At 36.4% G+C, this 19678-nt stretch overlaps 2 protein-coding genes across 3 annotated transcripts in view; one reads left to right on the top strand and one right to left on the bottom strand.

Moving 5' to 3' along the window:
- Window positions 1–2583: 2583 nt before the first annotated feature.
- KBTBD3 (kelch repeat and BTB domain containing 3) lies at window positions 2584–11186 on the bottom strand. Of its 2 annotated transcripts, XM_031066095.1 has the most exons (3): window positions 10940–11186; window positions 7110–8184; window positions 2584–5278 (listed from the first exon to the last, which is right to left on the bottom strand). In XM_031066095.1, exons 1-3 carry the CDS (start codon window positions 11161–11163, stop codon window positions 5267–5269), a joined length of 1311 nt encoding a protein of 436 aa, XP_030921955.1. In that variant the 5' UTR covers window positions 11164–11186; the 3' UTR covers window positions 2584–5266. The 2 variants fall into 2 exon arrangements, with proteins under 2 accessions (XP_030921955.1, XP_005417767.1); XM_005417710.2 differs by having other exon boundaries at window positions 2584–8184.
- Window positions 11187–19521: 8335 nt separating this feature from the next.
- Window positions 19522–19678, top strand: part of AASDHPPT (aminoadipate-semialdehyde dehydrogenase-phosphopantetheinyl transferase) — a 30036-nt gene continuing 29879 nt past the window's right edge. The window contains exon 1 of the mRNA XM_005417799.3: window positions 19522–19599. Within this exon, the coding sequence (XP_005417856.1) occupies window positions 19522–19599 (78 nt within the window). The remainder of the gene's footprint in view (window positions 19600–19678) is intronic.

Raw genomic sequence — 19678 nt, 5'->3', positions numbered from 1 at the left:
GGCTGTGGTGCTGCCGCTTTGCCGGAGGGCGCGGCGCAGGGTGGGGCCCGGCGCCTCTCGGCCGCGGCTTGCTGGAAAAGGAGAGAGGGAAAAGCGGGGGGAGTCCGAACGTACGGGATAACCGTGCATAAACCAGCGTTGTGGCCGCCGGGTTTATGATGCTGCTGCCCAGAGCGAGCGCGCGGCAACCCTCTGTTCGTCCTGAGCTGCGCGGTTTGTGATTAAAATGGAGAAATTACGTATATCACATCCTGTAATTAAAGAAATAAAAGTGTTTTTCGGGAAGTGCTGCACCACGCCATTGATGTGGGTGAATATACACATAAAACGCTTTCCTGGAGCTGTCGGGCTTGGGGCTCCTTGTCCCTTCCGCCACACAAGATGTGTGTGGTCCTTGTCTTCTGTGTTAGGTCCTGGCGCCTTGATGATGTAAGCCTACTTTTTCGAAGTTTGGTACCTCTGGTCTGCCGAACGTGATGTATGCATTTAGTACTTCACATATTTGTTACCAGTCTTTCCAAGTTCTTTCACTGCACGGGTAGATATTTGATTAATACATCTCTAAGCGATCATAACTGTGATGAAACTACAAATCTCCCTAAAATAGTATTTTCCAGTTTCAGCCAACTATTCATTTACCAGTTTGCTAACAGGTAGTGATAATTTTGCTGCCAGACTTGCCCACTGTGTACTGAAAATCCAGTTAAAAAGGAAAATGGTGAGGAGTAGTGTAGCAAGACCATGCCACATTGCTGACAAATATAATACTGGGGTGTTTCTTACTGAGACCCATACATGAACTTGGCTTCCCTTTACATTATTACCAGTATGGAGGGGCTTGAGAGCTGGCCTGCAAGCAAAGCTGAGTTAGTAGAAGAAATAACAATTGATGATTTTCAAATGTATCCATAGCAAGGAAGAAGACAAGGCCGTCAGCATGGGAACAGATTAGAAAAGATACATGAAAATTTTTGTAAACTAGACTACGTGCATAAGTAAATGTGTATACATGCCTCATTAAATTTCTGTAAAACTTTTGCCAATTATATTGACGCTAATTGCTTTCCGCCAATTAATATAATACGTTATGGTGATGTAGTTAATGACTTAAGATCATTATTTGTTAAGAGTATATAAGCTGGAGAATACGCAGAATAAAAACTTTTTCTTCTTGGACCCTGATCACGTGTGTGTATGTCACATCTGATGGTGACACCAGTATTTTAACTGGTAATTTCCTGGTGCTCAGAAATCAAATTCAAGCACTCCGTAAAGGTCTTGCAAGGTAGTTCAAACTAGATTCAGGTGCAAGTAGGTGGACAAAAGATGGAAAGGGGAGGTCATTAACAGTCTGATCATCTGTTAGTCTGCAAAAATAATTAGTCCTAATTATACCTCGTTGAATATCCTTATTTTATTGTGAAAGACAAACCCACTAAATATGATTAGTATCCCTAGAATAATTTTAACTAGGAATCATATTATTTCCTAGAGTAGCTATGCACATAAACCTCTACTTTATCCCAGAATTGTTACTCTACTTTTATGGAGGCTGTTAATCACTGGTGAAAAATCCTGGTGTATACCAGATTCCTCCAACAAAAATCCTTGGACCTCCTTCATTTATGTGAACTGACTTGATTTTATGTGTACTTTATGTGTCTTTTAATCATTAAATCCAGATTCTTTCTTCCTTGCTTTTGATGACAGGAAGAAAATCCCAACCATATGGTCTACTTCAGACACAAACTGTTCAGGTCCATGGTGAATTCCATGGATCTGTAGAACATACATATACAGTTTCCTTTTGATTGTGCACAGGGTTATGCAACTTAAGCTCTCAGATTTGGTCTGTGAATCCCTTCATTGTTCAATATAAGCTTTTAATATTATGAATGCTGCTGGAATGCTTTGTACATGTCTCCAAAAGGCTTTTGCTAGCTGAAAAGCTTTTGCGGCAAAGGCCTTGGAGTGTTGGAAAGTAATTTGTATTGCTGTAACTTGAATCTATCTATAGAGAAGTCTCAGGGTTACAGAATTTTCAGTTTTGGAAGGATACAAGACAACACTGGGCTCTGTCACTTTGTATTGACGCCATTTCTGCAAGCCTTGGCATGCAAATTTTGGACTGTAGCTTTTTTCTCCTTCTATATAAAGCTCCTTCTACTAGTATGGAAGGTCCATTTCAGTAACAATAAACAACCAATCATTTGCAGTACTTAAACTGTTAAAAAAACCTGTATATCAATCTGATCTAATTTTTAAAAAATTATACGAATTTAAATGAGTACCTCACAATGGTAAACTTAAGAACTTTTCAGCAGACAATTAAAATTAGCATGGGAACAGTAATGCAGTATGCAAAGGAAATACAAATAAAAGGTCCAAGGATAATTATAAACCCTCCTCACTGCAGTTTTCATCAATGCTAACTGCATTCTTGGTTATGGCATTCAAAATGTTCTCCAACTGAAGAAAAAAACCAACAAACCCCAAAACAGATTACCTGCATTAGAAACACTATAGAGTATCTGCAGTTTAAAACTCACTGGAAAAGAAAAAAAAGAGAGAGAGAGACGCAAGAACGATTCAGTTGCTCAGTGCTTTATTTCACAAAAGAATGAACATCTCAGCAAATGTGTAGTATCGTACTTTCCACATATCAGCAGAGCCCAGGCAGCAGCGAAATGTTACTGTTCTCTATGCTTTACTGGCTGTTAGAAGGAAAAAAATAAATTGAGCATAATACTCAACTATAAATATTGTCAAATGCATCCCTGTTTTCAGTCTGTTTTAATTAAAATAGATCTTATGCTGCCTCCTGTTGGTCACCTACAAACAGAAACATCTAAAATTAATCTCCACATTAGGAACTGCAGTCAGCACATTCTATAGCCTATACCTTACCTACTACTAACCACAGGAGGTAAACAGTTTTCTTCACAGAGTAATACCATAAATAAATCTGACCCATAAAATCTACTCAATTTTGTGAATATAATGAATTTTTAACAGTAGTAAACTGACTGACTACAAATGTATTTAGAATATAGAAAACAAATTAATTAGTCCTTAAATAATACTCATCAGGTCTGTGCAAACATAATCAATAAAACACCTGAATAATTAATATTTATTATAAGAACTAAACCAGTATGATAACATTTCCAAAGTGCCATAACGTTTTGATAGCATTCTTTAAAAATTAATATTATCCAATATAATCATCACTGGATATTAAAATCCCACATACAACATATATTATCTTTGTGTATATTATACTGGTCATGCTTATAATGTATTCTGTGACATAAAATAGAATACTATTAGAAATGTTTTGGTTACATCATTTAAGTGCAAATAGTAGATTATAATTTTACATGCATTTTGTATGTTTAAACCACTCTGTTTCAGTGAGAACATATGTAATCATTAATCTAGTTACTATTTTTAGAGGAAGGTATTTTTTCATAAAGCTTTGATTCAAAGAGCTTTGAAAAGTCATAAAAGACATTAAAAAACTCACTTGGCATTAATTTTGTGACTTTTGGTTTTAATTGCATAAATGCTCTGTAGACTGAAAAATCTGTTTGATCCAGACTACAACAGTTACTCATGCAAGTAATTCATACTTTTTAGTATAGTTCACTAAGATTTCTTACATCTTTAGCAGTTAATCACAGGGTTTGGAACATAGGTCCTTTCTTCTATGATAAAGCCTTGTTTTTAAACATGATTAACACTTCTGCTTCTTCTGCATTCAGTTCTGCTACCAGATTTAATACTTTGTATGTGGAAATGTGGCAAATGATCCTTTTTCCTTCTGTGAGAGCTGTAGTACAGATTTACCTGCCTAACTGCAGAAAATCAGTACCATTTCACAGTAACTTTTCTGTAAGCAATGCTAGAAAGTAACTGACATTACTACATTATTTCCTGATCACTGAGTATGAGCTCAACTCCCTGTGAAATCCATGAATGATTTTTCAGACTGGGAACTGACATTAGTTCCTGCACGAGTATAGTGTAGAATATTAAAGAAGCATGTCTATTTTCCCAATTCAGCTTCAGTAAGTTTTCACTGTCTATAATTTCTCTGTACTGAGGAATTTCTCACATACGTCATTGCTCTGTCTGATGTCAGATGCCAGAGTCTTACAGCAAGTAGCTGGGTGGAAGACTGTCAAAATGATCTGCTGTAGGGAAAACCTTAGAGGAAAGAGCATCACCTGAAGGACTCACTCGCTTGCTGTTTATGTGACCCAGCAATCGGGTCATAACAGTGGCAATTAAAACACCCTTGCAATTCTCTAGTCTCTTCCAATTTGCATAGCTATTTATACCCATACGGACATAATATGTTACTTTTCTCAATGCATAAATTGTATACTCATATTACTCAGGTATAAACACAACACAAATACATAAGCAAAGGTGAATTGGGCCTTGTATTCCAATGATGTGACAAGTTGCAATAATTAATGGTTAATGAAGTCTCTATGCTACCCTGAGTAGCTTCATTAAAACTAAAACTACCATTTTCCTAAATGTTTGGTTTTTTCCTATTGTTACAGTAAGTAGAAATAGTATTCCTCCTCTCTCTACTCAATACATTTGCTTTGCACTAACAAAAAGTAGTTGTGTCCCAATACAAAAATACTTGCATTTCTGCAAGGTGATTGTAGAGGTTACCTAGCTACATTTAGTTAAAATATGATTTAGAGACTTATTATGAAAAAAAAAATCAACAAAATAAATGTGGAAGTTGCCTGAAATACTGTAGCAAGCTACTTACTTCTACAGAACTGACACACATATTAATATACAGAAATTACTGAGTGGAAGGGTCCTGCTCTATTCCAAATGTACATGATTTTATTTTACATGCTTATGAAAATTGTTATGATGAATGTTATCTAAATTTGTAAGGGTATCTCATAACAAATTACAGAGTCAGTCACAGAATCAGAACCTTCCATTGTTTACTGATTAAAACAGAAGCCTGTTCTAGGCAATATTAAGCTTTAAGCATTAATATTCAGCTTGGATTTTAGAAAAAGTACATGCAGTAGTGATGTGATATTGAACTTACCATAGTTGTCTCAAGACATATGAAAGATGTCTCTGATGCCTCACTAAATTTTATTCATTATTTAAACTTCTTGAAAAGATGTGATTAAATGTTTAGAATCATTATTTCTGTCTGGCAGAAGACAACCTTACTGCTTTCACAATACTTACATGGAACATAAGGGCTCTCAGTGTCTTATCTGGATACCTGGTAAGAAAGGAAATTCTCAGGCTGTGGAAGAATCCAAATTAATTTATGAAACCTAGTTAATTTCAGTGTCCTCCTGTCAGAAAGAAGACTGACTTTGTAGGCATGAGATCAAATTTATTTCAGAACGTATGGCTAGACTAGTATTAGCACTAAAAGTCCATTACAATTTTAACATTATCATGGCTGACTACTTAAAGTTTATCAAGCAATATATTGTGTAGTGTTAACTGTGTAATATTTTAACATCTAAAAATACAATGAAGTTCAAGATAAAGTGTTTTAATTAATTTAAACCACAAGAGATGATTTTTCACCTCAGAAATACTATTTACTATTGACTTTTAATATGGGGGTGTAGTTTTGTAACTTTGATGTATGACAAGATACAAACTTTTCCCATAGTTAACGGAAGCAATAGCTACGGTTCAGTGTACAGCTTGCTGCTATAAGCAGCCTAGTGACAGCTTAGTAGGTAGCACTGAAGACTTCAGAGATGAAGACTTCTGACAAAAAACATCCTGAAGTGCTTTTTCTTTAGTTAGCAACATGACTGAAGCAAAGATATCACATGAATCATCTGTCCTGTAGAAATCTTACCTACCCTGCAGTATGTTATTGAAGTTTACTTTGCCACAGTTAATGGCATGGAAACAGAAAATAAAGCTACTACTAAGGCACAAGGATGGAGAAAAACTGGCAAAACTGAAGAGCTGAAATAAGATGACAGGAATTATCAGTCTCTTCAAGTTAGATGCCTGGTTTTAATACTGTGAAGGTCACTTTGGCTCTTGTCCTTGCTAAGGTCATTGTGATAAGATAAAGCTGACAATGAATTCCTCTTACAGGCTTATGAACATAGAAAATATATATAACACTAATGAAAATGTCTTTTAAACTTCAGTTACATAGGGAAAACAGTATCACAGTCAGTTTTCTCATTTAGCAATTTGTCTATTGGGACAACTGTGAATATTACAGAAATAATGACACATATTACACAACTAATTCCTCATGAATATCCTTTTTGGAAAATTAATATAATTTTGAAAATTATTCTGATAATTACAGAGAAGAGTTGTATATAAAATTAAGTATATAATACTGTCTGTATAACGACTAGCATGAATGACATTTTAATGGAGTCTTCCAAAAGCAATCCTACAGCATTTAATCAAAACTGAAAATTTAAACAAATAAGCACATATTTCTCCATCTGTAAACTAATACTTAAAAACTATTCTACAACTTGTGCATTTAAATAGGCTCTTTTCACTTGCGAGTTTCAAAATTCTCCAGAGCAAATTGTCAGTACAGGTGACCAGGGGTCCCTATATTTATTAAACTGAATGACCTGACAGTAAAACTCAGTTAAGGCTCTTGGCATTGGTGAAACTTCTTCCCACTCAGACCTACTACTGTGGTAGACTTGAACTTCATCTGTGATTTCTTCTGGAGCATAATCACCACCTAGTATATAAATTTTGTCTTCTGTCCCAACTGCCCCTGCATTAAAGCCAGCGCATTCAAAAGATCCTTCCCCTTTCCAAACACAGGTTTCTGGGCAAAAACTGTAAACCTTGTAGGTGGAGAGATCACATATGTACAATGTACAGTTCACTGGAACAGCTTTGATTAGAGTTGCATGGAAAAACTGCCCAAATTCTGCTACAAGCTCAGACCACTGATCAGTCATAGCATTATACTTAAAGAAACAGTCAAGGGATGGATTAAAGGCATCAGTAATCTCTACTTCTGAGCCAAGGACATAAATTATATTCTGGCATGCACTTGCTTCTGGATAGTAAATACCTCTTGGTAACTGGCTTACAGATTTCCAGTCTTTGGAAAGAGGGTTATAGGATTCTACATCCAAAAGACTCCGAGTTTCTTGAGCTCCTCTGGTCTTTCCACCTATCACAAAGAGCTGATTTAAGGTTACAACAGATGTGTGCATTGTCCTTGGTTTTTTCATAGCTGATACTGTGGAGAATTCATTGCTGACTGGGCAGTAGCACCAGGTTTGGTCAGTGGCATCATGAAATGGTTCAGCAATATGAAGCCTGACAGTCCTATAACAATTACCCTTGCATCCTCCAGTTATAAATATTTTTTCTCCATAGCTAGACAAACTTGACCCTGGCAGATCAATCATGTGTGTATGTGGTAGTTCTTTCCATTTATCTGTTTTGATGTTGTAGCAGAACGTATGTCTGTTTTCTCCATCTTCATCAGTTTTATGAACAAATATATATTTTTCTGTGGTTGAAGGACGTGCATCTGGAAACAGTCCACTGAAGTTCTGCACACTTTTAACTGCATCATTGATTATTACTGAGCAATTAGCACTCTTAAGTAAGTGTTCTTCAGAATGCAGAAAGTCCTGCAAAGTCTTTTCAGGTAACTGGTGTAATCTCACTTTTTTGATCAAATTAGGGAGGTATTTCTGCCGTGTTTCTAAGTTGTGTTTGGTCCATTGGAGGACAGCTTTCAACACTGATTCTTCCTCGGGAACATCTAGTTCATCAGCCTCAAGACATTTTTGTAATATCTCAAAATTCATCTCCAAGAAGTCACTCGATCTGAGCAGCAATGAAAAGTGGTGTTGTACAAAATCTAGTGCATGATCAAACAAGCGGACAGACCCGTAACTTTCTGATAGAGAAAGCAACTGTAAGCAATTCACAAGATCAATACTTTTTATTAGGAAGTCACTGCAAGCTTTGGAAAGGAGTGAAACTTGAAGAAATGATGACAGTTGGAAGAGCATTTCCACATTATCGTTGGTTATCTCTGTTTTTCCTGTGTAAGCATAATCAAGAAAAGCTTTCACTGCCTTGGGTGATAGGTTACTAATAGTAACATTGCCATCATCCCGTTCTTTCATATTAACTTCAAACATGGCTCTGTGAATAGAATACAGAAGATATACACACAAATTAAAGATTCAGCAAACATATGAGAACACTGATGTGGAAGGAGACAATTAAGGGCACGTTATAATGTGGGCTGGTCTTAAAATAGGTCTAAAATGTGGAAGTTCTTATATGAACAATGAATTTACTTGGTGTGTTTGAAGAAAAAAATATTGGTGATAAGGACATATTCAAAGTGATGGCTTAACAAAATCATAGCAGCACCTGTGTTTTGTATGCATTTTCACAAATGGTGATGAAGTCTGCAGCTCTCAGTGTGAGAGAAAATGTGAAATATTTCAGGACAGCATCAGTTTCAATCAGACATAAAGTCTGATTTTAAAAAACACATAGTAAAAGAGCTCCACGAGTTAGGTCATGCAATGTGGATGAGTACATAAAATTATGTGGAAAAAAAAAACCCTTCCAAATTGCAGGCTGAGCAAATGGCCAGACAGATGATGGGTGTAGTCCTCAGAAATAAAAGTAGGTAAGGGGTAAATGAGGAGAAAAAACACAAGGAAACTTAATTCTTGCTTTAGAGTTGACAGAGAGATGTATGAGTACAGGCCAATGTCAGAGAAAAAATGAGATTTTGATATGATTGCATGACACAATGAAACTGTGCAGAAAGTAGATTGTGACTGAATACAAAGATGATGGTTGAAATTGTGGAATGAACTATTGACCAGGAGATTTGTGGAAATTTTATTACAACTTTAACTGCTTTGTTCTAACTATGTAATAACATTTAACTCTTTCACACAATCTAACATGGCAAGATAAAATAATTAAAGTTTTACAAGCAGGTAAGTACTAGCAACAGAACAGTGCTGCAATATCCCTGGCCCTACCCTCCCAGGGACTAAGCCTCAAGCTAGGATAGCAGCGGCTTCTGAATATGACACAAGATAATAGTGGAGGAAGAGTCTGATAAATCATCAAATGCAAAGTAGAGAATCTGGATATTAATACATCATAGTTAATTCATACTAAAAAAAAAGTGTTATATCATAGTTCAGTTATACGCTTAGTATCTCTGTTGTATGGGATTTTTTAAATCTCATACTATTCTGAAGCCAAAGAGGAAACAAAAGCCATCCCTGTGTATAGCACATACTCTTTGGGATGTGAACATCTGGTAAGGCAGGCACTTGTCTGACTTCCCGAACAAGAACACAAAATTACAATAAGACAACTGTGTCCCGAAGACCTCTTTGCATACTAAGTGATGACCCTTATAATCCTTTCCTCATTAACCCATGAGCTATGAAATCTCTAATTAGGGAGTAAAATAGCAACTGAACAATACTAGTAGAAGAAGAGCAATGTAGGCAAAGGCTTTGACTCTGAAAGCTAACAAGTGAGGATCAAAATGTTGCTGATTATTCAGTTTACACAATGAAGACAAAACTAAGATAAGTCCAAAGGCCAAGGAAGACAAAAGGTGTTCCATTTCAAAATGTTTGTAGTGGACCTAGGTACTTTTTATTCCTTGAAGGTAAAAAATGGGACTTGCATTGCAGGATGACTTTTGAACCTGATGGCTGCTATTACCCACCATATCAACCATTAGGAGCAGGGAGAGATCTCTCCTGGCAGATTTTAGTCTGATGAGTCTGTAGGTAATGAAAAGGACACATGTGTTTCCATGTGCTTAACTCCAATTCTAAAAATTACCACTAGAAGCTATTTCATCCTAGTATTTCTTTCTACCAGATCATCTTGGTGCTGTCAAGCAGTTAAAGACAAATGAAAGTAGTCCTGTGTGTCAGAGAAAAAAATCTGCTCCTGCAGATTTTTTTTCAGTAATTCTTAGAACACATCTAGCTATCTTCTGTCATACATGGCAGACTCACTTAGACCATGAGATGTTCCAGGACATTTGAAAATAACTCACCTATGTATGGGCAACCGAATTGAGGCTACTAACTCATTCCCAAGAGTCCATTTTTTCATAGTCAGAGTTTTAGCTTTCTTTTTAGTAAACTCTATTCAGAAACACTTTCAGTGTGGAACTGCAAGTTTGAACCTTTCTAATAAAAAGGTTAGCATGGCTTATTTATAAATAATATTCTGTATGTGAATGAAGGCTGTCCCTTAAGAATACATAGCTTTAAGCACAAGAAGGAAGATCCATGTCATGCTGAAAGGCTGAAATCTGTAGTTTAGGAAAAGTATGCATATCTATTTAAATACCTCTGAAGACAATTACTACAATACTGACTGCTCTTCTTGGACAAACAAAAACCAGCTCCATTCCAAAATTATGGACAATTTATCCACACTTGCTCAGTACAAGATGTATTTGTAATCAATGGTTTCATAATATAAATGTGTCAAAGTACATAGACTATCATATAAAAAGTCAAACAATATCCTTGCAGACCTTCAAATACTGATACGGGCAACAGGTAACTCTTAAACATACATAACCTGTGTCACTTCAACCTAACAGCAGAAACACACATTTATGATTTGAAACTTGTATTACAGAGTTTCAACTGCTGTAAGAATCTGATTCATAAAGTCCTCATGGCTTTCTGAAAATACAAGGAGCCGTATCTCATATACCCTAAAAGGATGTTTGAATGCTGTGCTCAAAACTCTGCATATATATGTAAATTGTGATAATTTTTTAACTTTTGGTTTGTTGTTTTTTTTTTTTAATTCTATTCCCTCCCTCCTTCCCTCCCAGAGAACTTAGAATCTATTTCCTGCAAACTCACACCAAAATTAGGTTTACCTGAAAAAATCACTGCATGCTGCCAGTACACAACGATGACAGGGAATTATTTCATCTTTCACACGAATTTTAAAATCAAAAAATATATTTTGTTCTCTGAACTTTTGTAGTACTTTTAGAATTTGTTGTCCATGACCTTCAGCCACTAAGGAATTGATTTTATTTTCAGGAACAGAAATTCCATTGCAAATAGGTCTGCTAATGTAATCCCGTTGATTGGCCATGTTTTCTTCAATCTATTCCTGAAACAGAAAAATAAGTAATTGATTCTACAGTCTTATTATTAAAAAAAAAAAAACAAATGAAATCAATACACCATAAAATAAACAAAGAAGTTCCCAGCATCGAATTTAGTTTGCGTATCATACACACAGTTAGAAATTTGTGTTACAAGTGACTTTTACACTGAATTTGATAATACTACTACTTTGTAAAATATATTCATATGGCAAATTTTGTAAAGTAGATTATCTGCCATATATGAGAGAACAATTCTACAGATAATACCCACCTGTAAGAATTTTTTAATAACGTCCATGGGAAGCACATCAAGGAGTGTGTTTAATTGTCATTTAAGAGAAAGACTAGTCCTAGGCTTACCCTCAAAAAACCCCAATTTTTTACAATTTTATGTAAAATTAAGATGGAAAAAGAAAACTTAGTTACATATTTTACATTCCAAAGGCTGATCACTCTACATCTTGTAGTGGAAGGGAGACACAGGCTATTAGACTGCATCCTAAGTGGATTCCCATGAGGCACTCTGGACTGCAATAATGGCATACAAACAACACCAAGAGCCTGGCTGAATAGCAGGATTGCTGGGGCTTACCAAACTGGGTCATTTAGAGACAGTTTGGTGACAGGACACCTTTGAGTGCTTAGTCAATTGAAACTGATTTTGTCATGTGCCTCTAGTCGTGTTAGGAAGCTTTGTGTTTGCCCACGCTAAGTTTCATTTACAGTTGTGTAAATTAACTGGCTTTAGAACACATTTAAATTTAAGACCATCTCCCTTTCAGCAGCCAAGTTTTTTTCTGGTGAAAATCCCTACACTGAAGTGTGTTTTTTTCTATGGTAAGTTGGTTTGAACTGTTTTTTACAATGAAAATATTTTATACCACTTTGTCAATATAAAGAAACTTCAAACATGAGTATATTTTATTTATACCTATTTAAAGAGCTATTTATATATTGCAGATGCATAAATTGCCCATACTGAAAATCTGAGTCAAGACTGCCTATTTTAAAGCTTAAAGAAACATTCCAATTTTTTTTTATTCCAGGATTTTGCTTCCACAATTCCAATTAAAATCAATAACAGATAATGGCCCACCTGAATTGACAGGGGACAAAATATTCCAAACAAAACCCAGAAACAAGAAAATACTGTTTTTGGTTTTTAATTTTCTGAAAAGGCTCATCTGATGACACGATATATTCAGTGTAAACTAAACCATCTTCTAAGTCTTCTTCATGTGAGGTACTTTCACAGCAGACTGATCTATACTTTATCTAGTCAGGTAGCTCCAACCACAAATAGACCTCCATGTCTCCTGGAAGAGAAGAGATCCAGTGATCTTGCTGCCAGCACTGGCACCCTTGGAGCAGGCATCTTCTCCTTCCCATGGCCAGACAATCTCAACGTATTCACTCTTTCTATTCTAAGCCTGAGGAACTAGGAAAATACAGAAGAACAAGACCACCATTTATTCTGATAATGTATGGCCTCATAAACCCCAACTTCCATAAATCATGAAACTTTTCCTATGTCAGAATTCTCTAGAATACCCTTTTCTTATGAATTTAAAAGCCTGCTCCTCAAAAGGCTGAATCTTCAAAAGCAGAGTTGCTTCAATAACAATAGTTTCCCACATTTGAATGAAACTTTTTTATAAAAGAAAGTGAATTTCAAAGTTTATTTGGCATCACATCAAATAACACTTCTTCTAAAAGAAACATAAACCTTTCTGCAAAATTCTGGAACTGACAATTGACACTAGACATCTTTCTCCACTTATATGTGATTTCTATAGCAAGCTCCAACCTACAATGTGCTTTCTGATGATAAAATTACCAATTTCAGTAATATTTGTATTTGTATTATGAAGATGGAAACATCTACTGTAATCAAGTTGAACTATGCTATTTTAGACAAGACATCATATGATCACTTTCATACAAGCAATCAATGTTTCAGAAAGTTTTCTTTTACTACACTATTACCACAAAAACTCTATTCCAGTACATTGGTGTAGAGACTGTAAACCTCTTAATTACACATCAATTTATTAATGATTACATATATTTGCTCTTCTGTTAAAATTGTTATTTGACATAATTTTCCTTTGTATATTTATTCATTCTTACAGTTATCAAGAGTGTTGATATCCTCTCTCAACTTTCATTAGAATGAATAATTGTCAAACTTTCCAAGGTCCACTTATAAGGCTGAATTTCTGGTTTTCCTTATTATTACTTGCAGTTTTCTCTTTACTCTGGTTTGATCCTAAATTTCTTTCACTGATACAGGATTTGTTGTACAATGTTATGGTTCAGACCTCATCACTGTCTCACTAGACCAATTTCCAAGTCATCTAGTGCATCCTAATCCTAATCTCTAATAGCAATATTTCATTATTTTCTTAAAAGCAAAATTCAGCAGTGTATCTTTAATGTTTTTGTCCACAATTAAGGAATGTAGTAATGAACACTGTGCAATGACTTAGCCTAATTCACCCTTCTCTCCATTAAGAAAATAGGTATTAATAAATTCAATTTCCACCTGTCTTTTAGCCAATTCCTGACTTACTTTATAATTTTGGTATTAATGTACCACTTCACTGAATCTGTTAATGATTTTAGAGCTCTCCAAACTCTCTTAACAATTCAGCTAAAAGTTGGTATGTTAAACAAGGCATTTATAATTATTTCATGCACTCTTCTACAAAGCCATATTAATTATCGGTAGGGGATTTTATAAATATTTGATCAGTAGGGGTTTTTATAAATATTAGATAAAAAGGTAAGAAACGTAGGGGATGCAGATATACGTGGAAGAGGTCTGCAGCTCAGGAATGCTGGGGAACACCCCTCCTTTTATTTGCTCCATAAACTCCCCCAGGATTCCAATTACAAAGCCTGTCTTCATGTGGATTATCAAGAACCAAGCTCCAGTAAATGGTTCATTAGAACTGGGATCTCTTACTTTTGCTTTTTAAGACACATCTATGTATTCAGCAAGCGGCCTTGCAGCCTCTCCTGGAACATGACACAAGTACTGCCGTACGTGATCCAATCTCTCACCACTTGACAAAACCTCCCTGCTCCTCCTGGACCTTTAGTCTTACACTGGCAAATGCCACCTTAGCTATTAGCCTGCTTTTCTGAAAAAAAAAAACAAAAAAACAACAAACCAACAACTGGTTGACAAAGACAACTGAAAACTATTCCAGAACTAAACTCCCCTAAAGTTAAAATTTATACATTTGCCCTGGCTTATTTTTACTGGATAACACCTCAAACACAAGGCCAGTTGGCTGCTACAGTGAAAACTGATATACAGTTCACAGTTATTAAGGTCAACCCCATATAACATGTGTGGGGGACATATATGTACCTCTCAAAACTATCTGTACAGGTGTCCAGTTGAAGGGCCAGGCATTCTGCATGCCTGACAGTCAAGTGGCAAGCAATGGCCAGTCTGTGTAGGGCCACAGAGCAGCCAGCTGTTGAACAGAAGGCTGGGGATATGTCAGGACCCAGGACATCCCTCTGGCTGTCCAGGACGGCCAAGACCCCTGCCAGGGGTCTCAGAGACCCTGGCACAGAGCCCAAAATGCCTGTGGGTTTGATTATGAACCATGGAACAAGTTACCAACCTTAGATGAAGATCTGCAAGCCACAACAAATTAAGTAGAATGATAGTGAATTTATCACAAGGTGAAAAAGTAGATTTTGGGGTTTTTTAGAATGGAGGTCCAGGGGGCAAGATGGAGGGATCTGGGTGTGTCCTGCCTTTCTCCTTCTTCTTGGCCTCCATCTTCTGCTGTGATGTCGGCACTTTTAGATTGGTTTAGAGTAGAAGCTCACTGTCTAACATAGGTGATAGGGATGGGAAAGTAATTGTAAACATTGTACACGTAGTTTTTAGTATAAAGACATAACACCTCCCCGAGGGCAGGCAGAATGCCTCTGACTGTCTTGCTGAGGGGACCTTAGCAGGACAGGAGAAAGAATTTTATAGGTAAGATACAATAAACAACCTTGAGACCGAGAAATGGAGAGCCCTGACTCCTTCTTCAAGCACCGGGCTGGGGAAAAGGACTTTCCAACTTTTCTCGGGGTCACTCTGACAAGCTAGAGACACCGACAGGGATAGTAAACTACTTTTGGTCATTATGGTGGATGAAATAAGGGATGGCCTGAGAGCTCGGAGGCAAGAGCATTCTTATGATCTGTCACAGAATCCAGTAATAAGGGCCCAGACCTCATTAGCTGTGCTGTTTGTAAGACCCCTCTGTCGTAGAAGCATAGAGTGGTTTGGGTTGGAATGGCCATTAGGGATCACCTAGTTATGAGCCTTTGCCAGTTTTAACACTGTTCTTTTCCCAGGACACCAAGGGACAGAGCAGTCTAGAACATAATGAGCTCATTGACCCAGATGCCAGGTAACCACACTGAGAACTCTGATAAGACCATGAGATATACACACATTCCTCTTAGTATCTAAGCATTTGTAAAAAGCTACAAGAAAGTGTTTAACTGACCTTGGTTCCATGCAAACAGCTGCCAAAACTTCACTGAATTTTCGCTTCACCAATGCTAATGCTCCCTTTCCAAAGATATATGGAGAATGTAACATATTTATGATTGTGTTTTAGTTAGCACCATCAACAATCATTCTTAAGTGTTCTTGTAATTCTGTAACTATAAGACACTGAAATGCATTTATTTATTTTTTTATACTTTTCCTTTGGGAAGTTCAAATGACCTTTAGACATGAATTTAATAACTTGGATGTATGTTGAATCCTAGATATTATACTAGAAGACCATAAATACAGCATACTGTTAAATACATAAACGAGGCAAAAAACATCCAGGACAGACATTTTCAGAACATACAGGCATACACTAAAATCATAACCACTGCAATACACCTCCTAGAAATTACTTTCACATCCATTCCACCAGATCAGAAACAGTAAAGCACACAGAACTGTGAAGTGACCTTTGAGCAGAGATCAACTTTTGTTTGTGCAGAATCTGTTGTAGTTCCTACCAAAGCACTGATGGGAACATACTCGCATAATGTACGTATATTAATTGACACTTTTGCTGAAAAGATTTTGCTAAACCAACAGTCCAAATAGCCTTAGCTGCTACAACTGATAAATAAAATGATTACAGAAGTTTAAATATGCTAATGAAGTTGAGAATCTGGAAGATGTGCAATTATTTCTTGGTGAATAACCAAGGAAAAGATATCAAACTAGGGAGAGGATGTGTAATAACAGTGAAGCATGAACACCCAAATGAGGGTCCAGAAAGACAGTGGCAAAGACACCAAACTGTTTGATCACTTCATAATTGTGAGATAAAAATATCCATACAAATTTGTGTGACTTTGAAATAGCCTAGGGAATTCTGTTTTGTGGAAGCACTGAGCACACATAAGTATCACACATAGCTCAGCTTGTACTTTGTCAGGAAAAGCCCCTTAAGGCTGTGTCTGCCTGGCAATAAACAGGACCAAGCCCTTGGGATTGGACTGAGGCTCCAGACTGTACCCAGCACAAGGGAGTGGCCATTCAGAAATTACAGGTAACACTGTGCAGGTAGACATAAATGCATGGAAGAGTTCTCTCCTCTTCCAAAACAGCTGGCAAAACCAGTCAAAACTCAACACTAATTTGGCACTTAATTAATTACAACCAATTGTAAAACAATCTATCTGCTTTTATCTGAAAGCACAATACAGCTGTGCAACAGCACTCGCCAATTAAAAAAATCTTTGTACTTTATACCAGGTAACTTATGAGAAATACATTGTTCTTCAATGGAAGATTGTGTTTATTACATGGCCTTCTCCCAGCTTGGATAGTTTGTCTTACTAGGGACCAGGATTCTTAAAAAGGGAAATCTAAGAGCTGGTATTTGACAGAACACTTTATGCACCTAGGATGAAAGAATAAAGAAGAATTAAGCACGGTGAAGATGAAGAAATTGTATAGATTTCTCTAAAGAACTTTCAGGGGGTCTTTTCCATACAAAATTTAACGGTGCATTAATACATGTTTTGAAAAGGTCAAGATCAGCATTCTAAGATCTAATATTAAAAATATTATATTATTGAGTCTACTGTATACCCATCAAGATGATTTGCTATTTTCATTCCTTGTTCATTCAAAAGGAGAGAAATTAATGACTTGTTAATAAGTTTTAAAAATACCACTCTACACTATGCATCTAATTTATCATTCACTAAGATGAGTATGAGTGGAACACATATCTGTAGGATTTGGTGACACCTCTAATGAACTAAAAAGACTGACTAAAAAGACAAGAGTCATTTAAAATGTAATTAAACTATAAATACTGAGTACAAGTTCTGTGCTTTTATATTCCATTAATGTGTTGATTGTCACTGATTGCCTAAGATTGAAAACACTAAGAGAATTCCAAGTTCCTGACTGGAAATTTCAATGCAACTGAGTCTCACAGGTTTTTCATAAATAACTGAACTTCAAAGAAAAATAATATTCAGTCAATCATTTTAGCAAGCAAAAAAAAAAACCAAACCAAAAAAGTACAGGACCTGTTGAGACATTTAATCCACAAAAATGACATTTATCAATAATAAATGTTGGGATAATATTCTCAGATTGAAAGGTGACACAGAGACTTTAAAGCTTTGTGTTCTTTAGAAGGGATTAAAAAAAATCAACAAGGAAAAAAACCTAGCATGGTATCAGTAGGAAGTAAGGAAATTGCAGTAATTCCTGGAGGCATTTCCAAAGTGGAAGATTCCCACTCTGCAAGCAGTGATTATTAAGTGCGTGTTCCCTGATAAACACATGAACCCATTAAGATAAAGCAGTAAGTCCTTAAAAGAAGTAAAACTGGCTGATTTACTCTTAAATTTCTCCAATTCATCAAGTTATTTTGCAAATTATTTCCTTAGCCAAAAGGATCAAGAACTGTAATTTTAATTTTCAGGGAAAAAAATGGAATTAAAATGACACTTTGTACTTCTAATTCTGCTGAAAATAACTGCAAATTCTGTAAAAGAAAATGACAGCTTTTAATGGCTTCTGTAGTCTGTCACTTTTGCATGTGATTAAAATGTGGGTTTTTCAAAACACGCATGCAATATTGAGCATTTTTAGAGATTAATTTAGCATACCTTATTATAATAAGGTTTTACTTAAAGATGTGGGTTTATATTGAATACATCCATAATTATATTACATATTGTACAACGCATCTTGACCTTCAGATTGCATTTACATATGAAGCTCATTTAAAAAAAAAACAAACATTCAACCACTAGTGAAAAAAAGTGCTACATGTTTAAATCTCTTAAGTAGAGAGCATGGACAAGCCAAACCTATCAATCAGAGGAGTTTTTTTTTTTTGAACTAGGTAAGATCCATAATTCATTAGTATTATAATCTATCAGTAACTAAATATACAAACTGCCACAATTTTCTCTTCAAAGTGCACAGAATACAATGTTTGAAATGTAAGCCTCAGCTACAGTTTGAGATTGGTGAAGAGCACTTTCCTGGGATTTTTTCCTGACAGTGTTAAATCCTCCTCTACTGTCAGTTAACTTTGTCTATGGGTTTGGATAATGCATCCCATTCCTTGCTTCGTTAAATCATGGAGAAAAATAGGAATAATATTTTGAAATAAGTCAAATACCCAATTGATTCCTTGATTAAACATTTTTTTTTATTCAATATTACATCTGTGTTTAAAATTTTTTGCGAAGACAATCTATACTCAGCTATAACTGAAATTTATTCTGGACAGAAAGACCTTCTGGCCTGTGCAGAAACAGCAGTTTCCCATATTAACAGTGAGATAGCAACGGTGAACAACAGCAACAAAAAAAAAGGAGGATTGTAACAAATACCTGCAATAACACAATTTTCACCATGTTGGCATCATTTGTACATGGTCAATAGAGGATGGATGAAGTGCAAGTATTTCTAAAGGCAAGCAACATGAAAGGTTGTATATTTTCAAACAGGTCCCAGTTTTTTAGCTATGGCTCAACTCCAGAACCAAAGGGCAAACAAACTTACTGCCTTTTGAGGATTTACAGATGGCCTATAATTGAGGAAAAATGGGAATCCAGTTGACAACCATTGGAATTCTTAACAGAACAATGAGCACGGGATATAAGAGCCTTTTGTTTGCACAGATCCTTAGGAGCCAGAACCCTGCTAGAGTGATGCAGCGCGCTGCATCTGCTCTCGGGACAATCAGCTCCTCTTTATAGTCAATAAAAGGTACACAGAGCCCAGCCCGCTGCGACAGCTCTGCCAGGGGCCCGGAGGGCTCTCCAGCAGGATGGAGGCGCTGACGGCGACACCTCAGCAAGATGCGCTGCGGGCAGAGATGGGCCGCGCATCACCTGTCCGCAACGGGGCGCGCTGCCACTAAGAACCACCTCCCCCGGACCCCCTCGAAGACGTAACCACCTCCCAGTGCCGCACAGGGCCGAGGG

Source organism: Geospiza fortis, unplaced genomic scaffold (genome assembly GCF_000277835.1).
Source record: "Geospiza fortis unplaced genomic scaffold, GeoFor_1.0 scaffold16, whole genome shotgun sequence".
Taxonomy (NCBI): Eukaryota; Metazoa; Chordata; class Aves; order Passeriformes; family Thraupidae; genus Geospiza; species Geospiza fortis.
Note: the sequence above shows the minus strand (reverse complement) of the source record. Positions and strands in the feature narration are given on the sequence as shown.

Bases quoted from the DNA above. Each gene is read 5' to 3' on its own strand.
- KBTBD3 (XM_005417710.2), bottom strand. From the start codon at position 11,163: ATGGCCAATCAACGGGATTACATTAGCAGACCTATTTGCAATGGAATT. The intron at 8,185-10,939 runs GTAAACCTAATT...TTCTATTCACAG, and splicing joins GCATGCAGTGATTTTTTCAG to AGCCATGTTTGAAGTTAATA.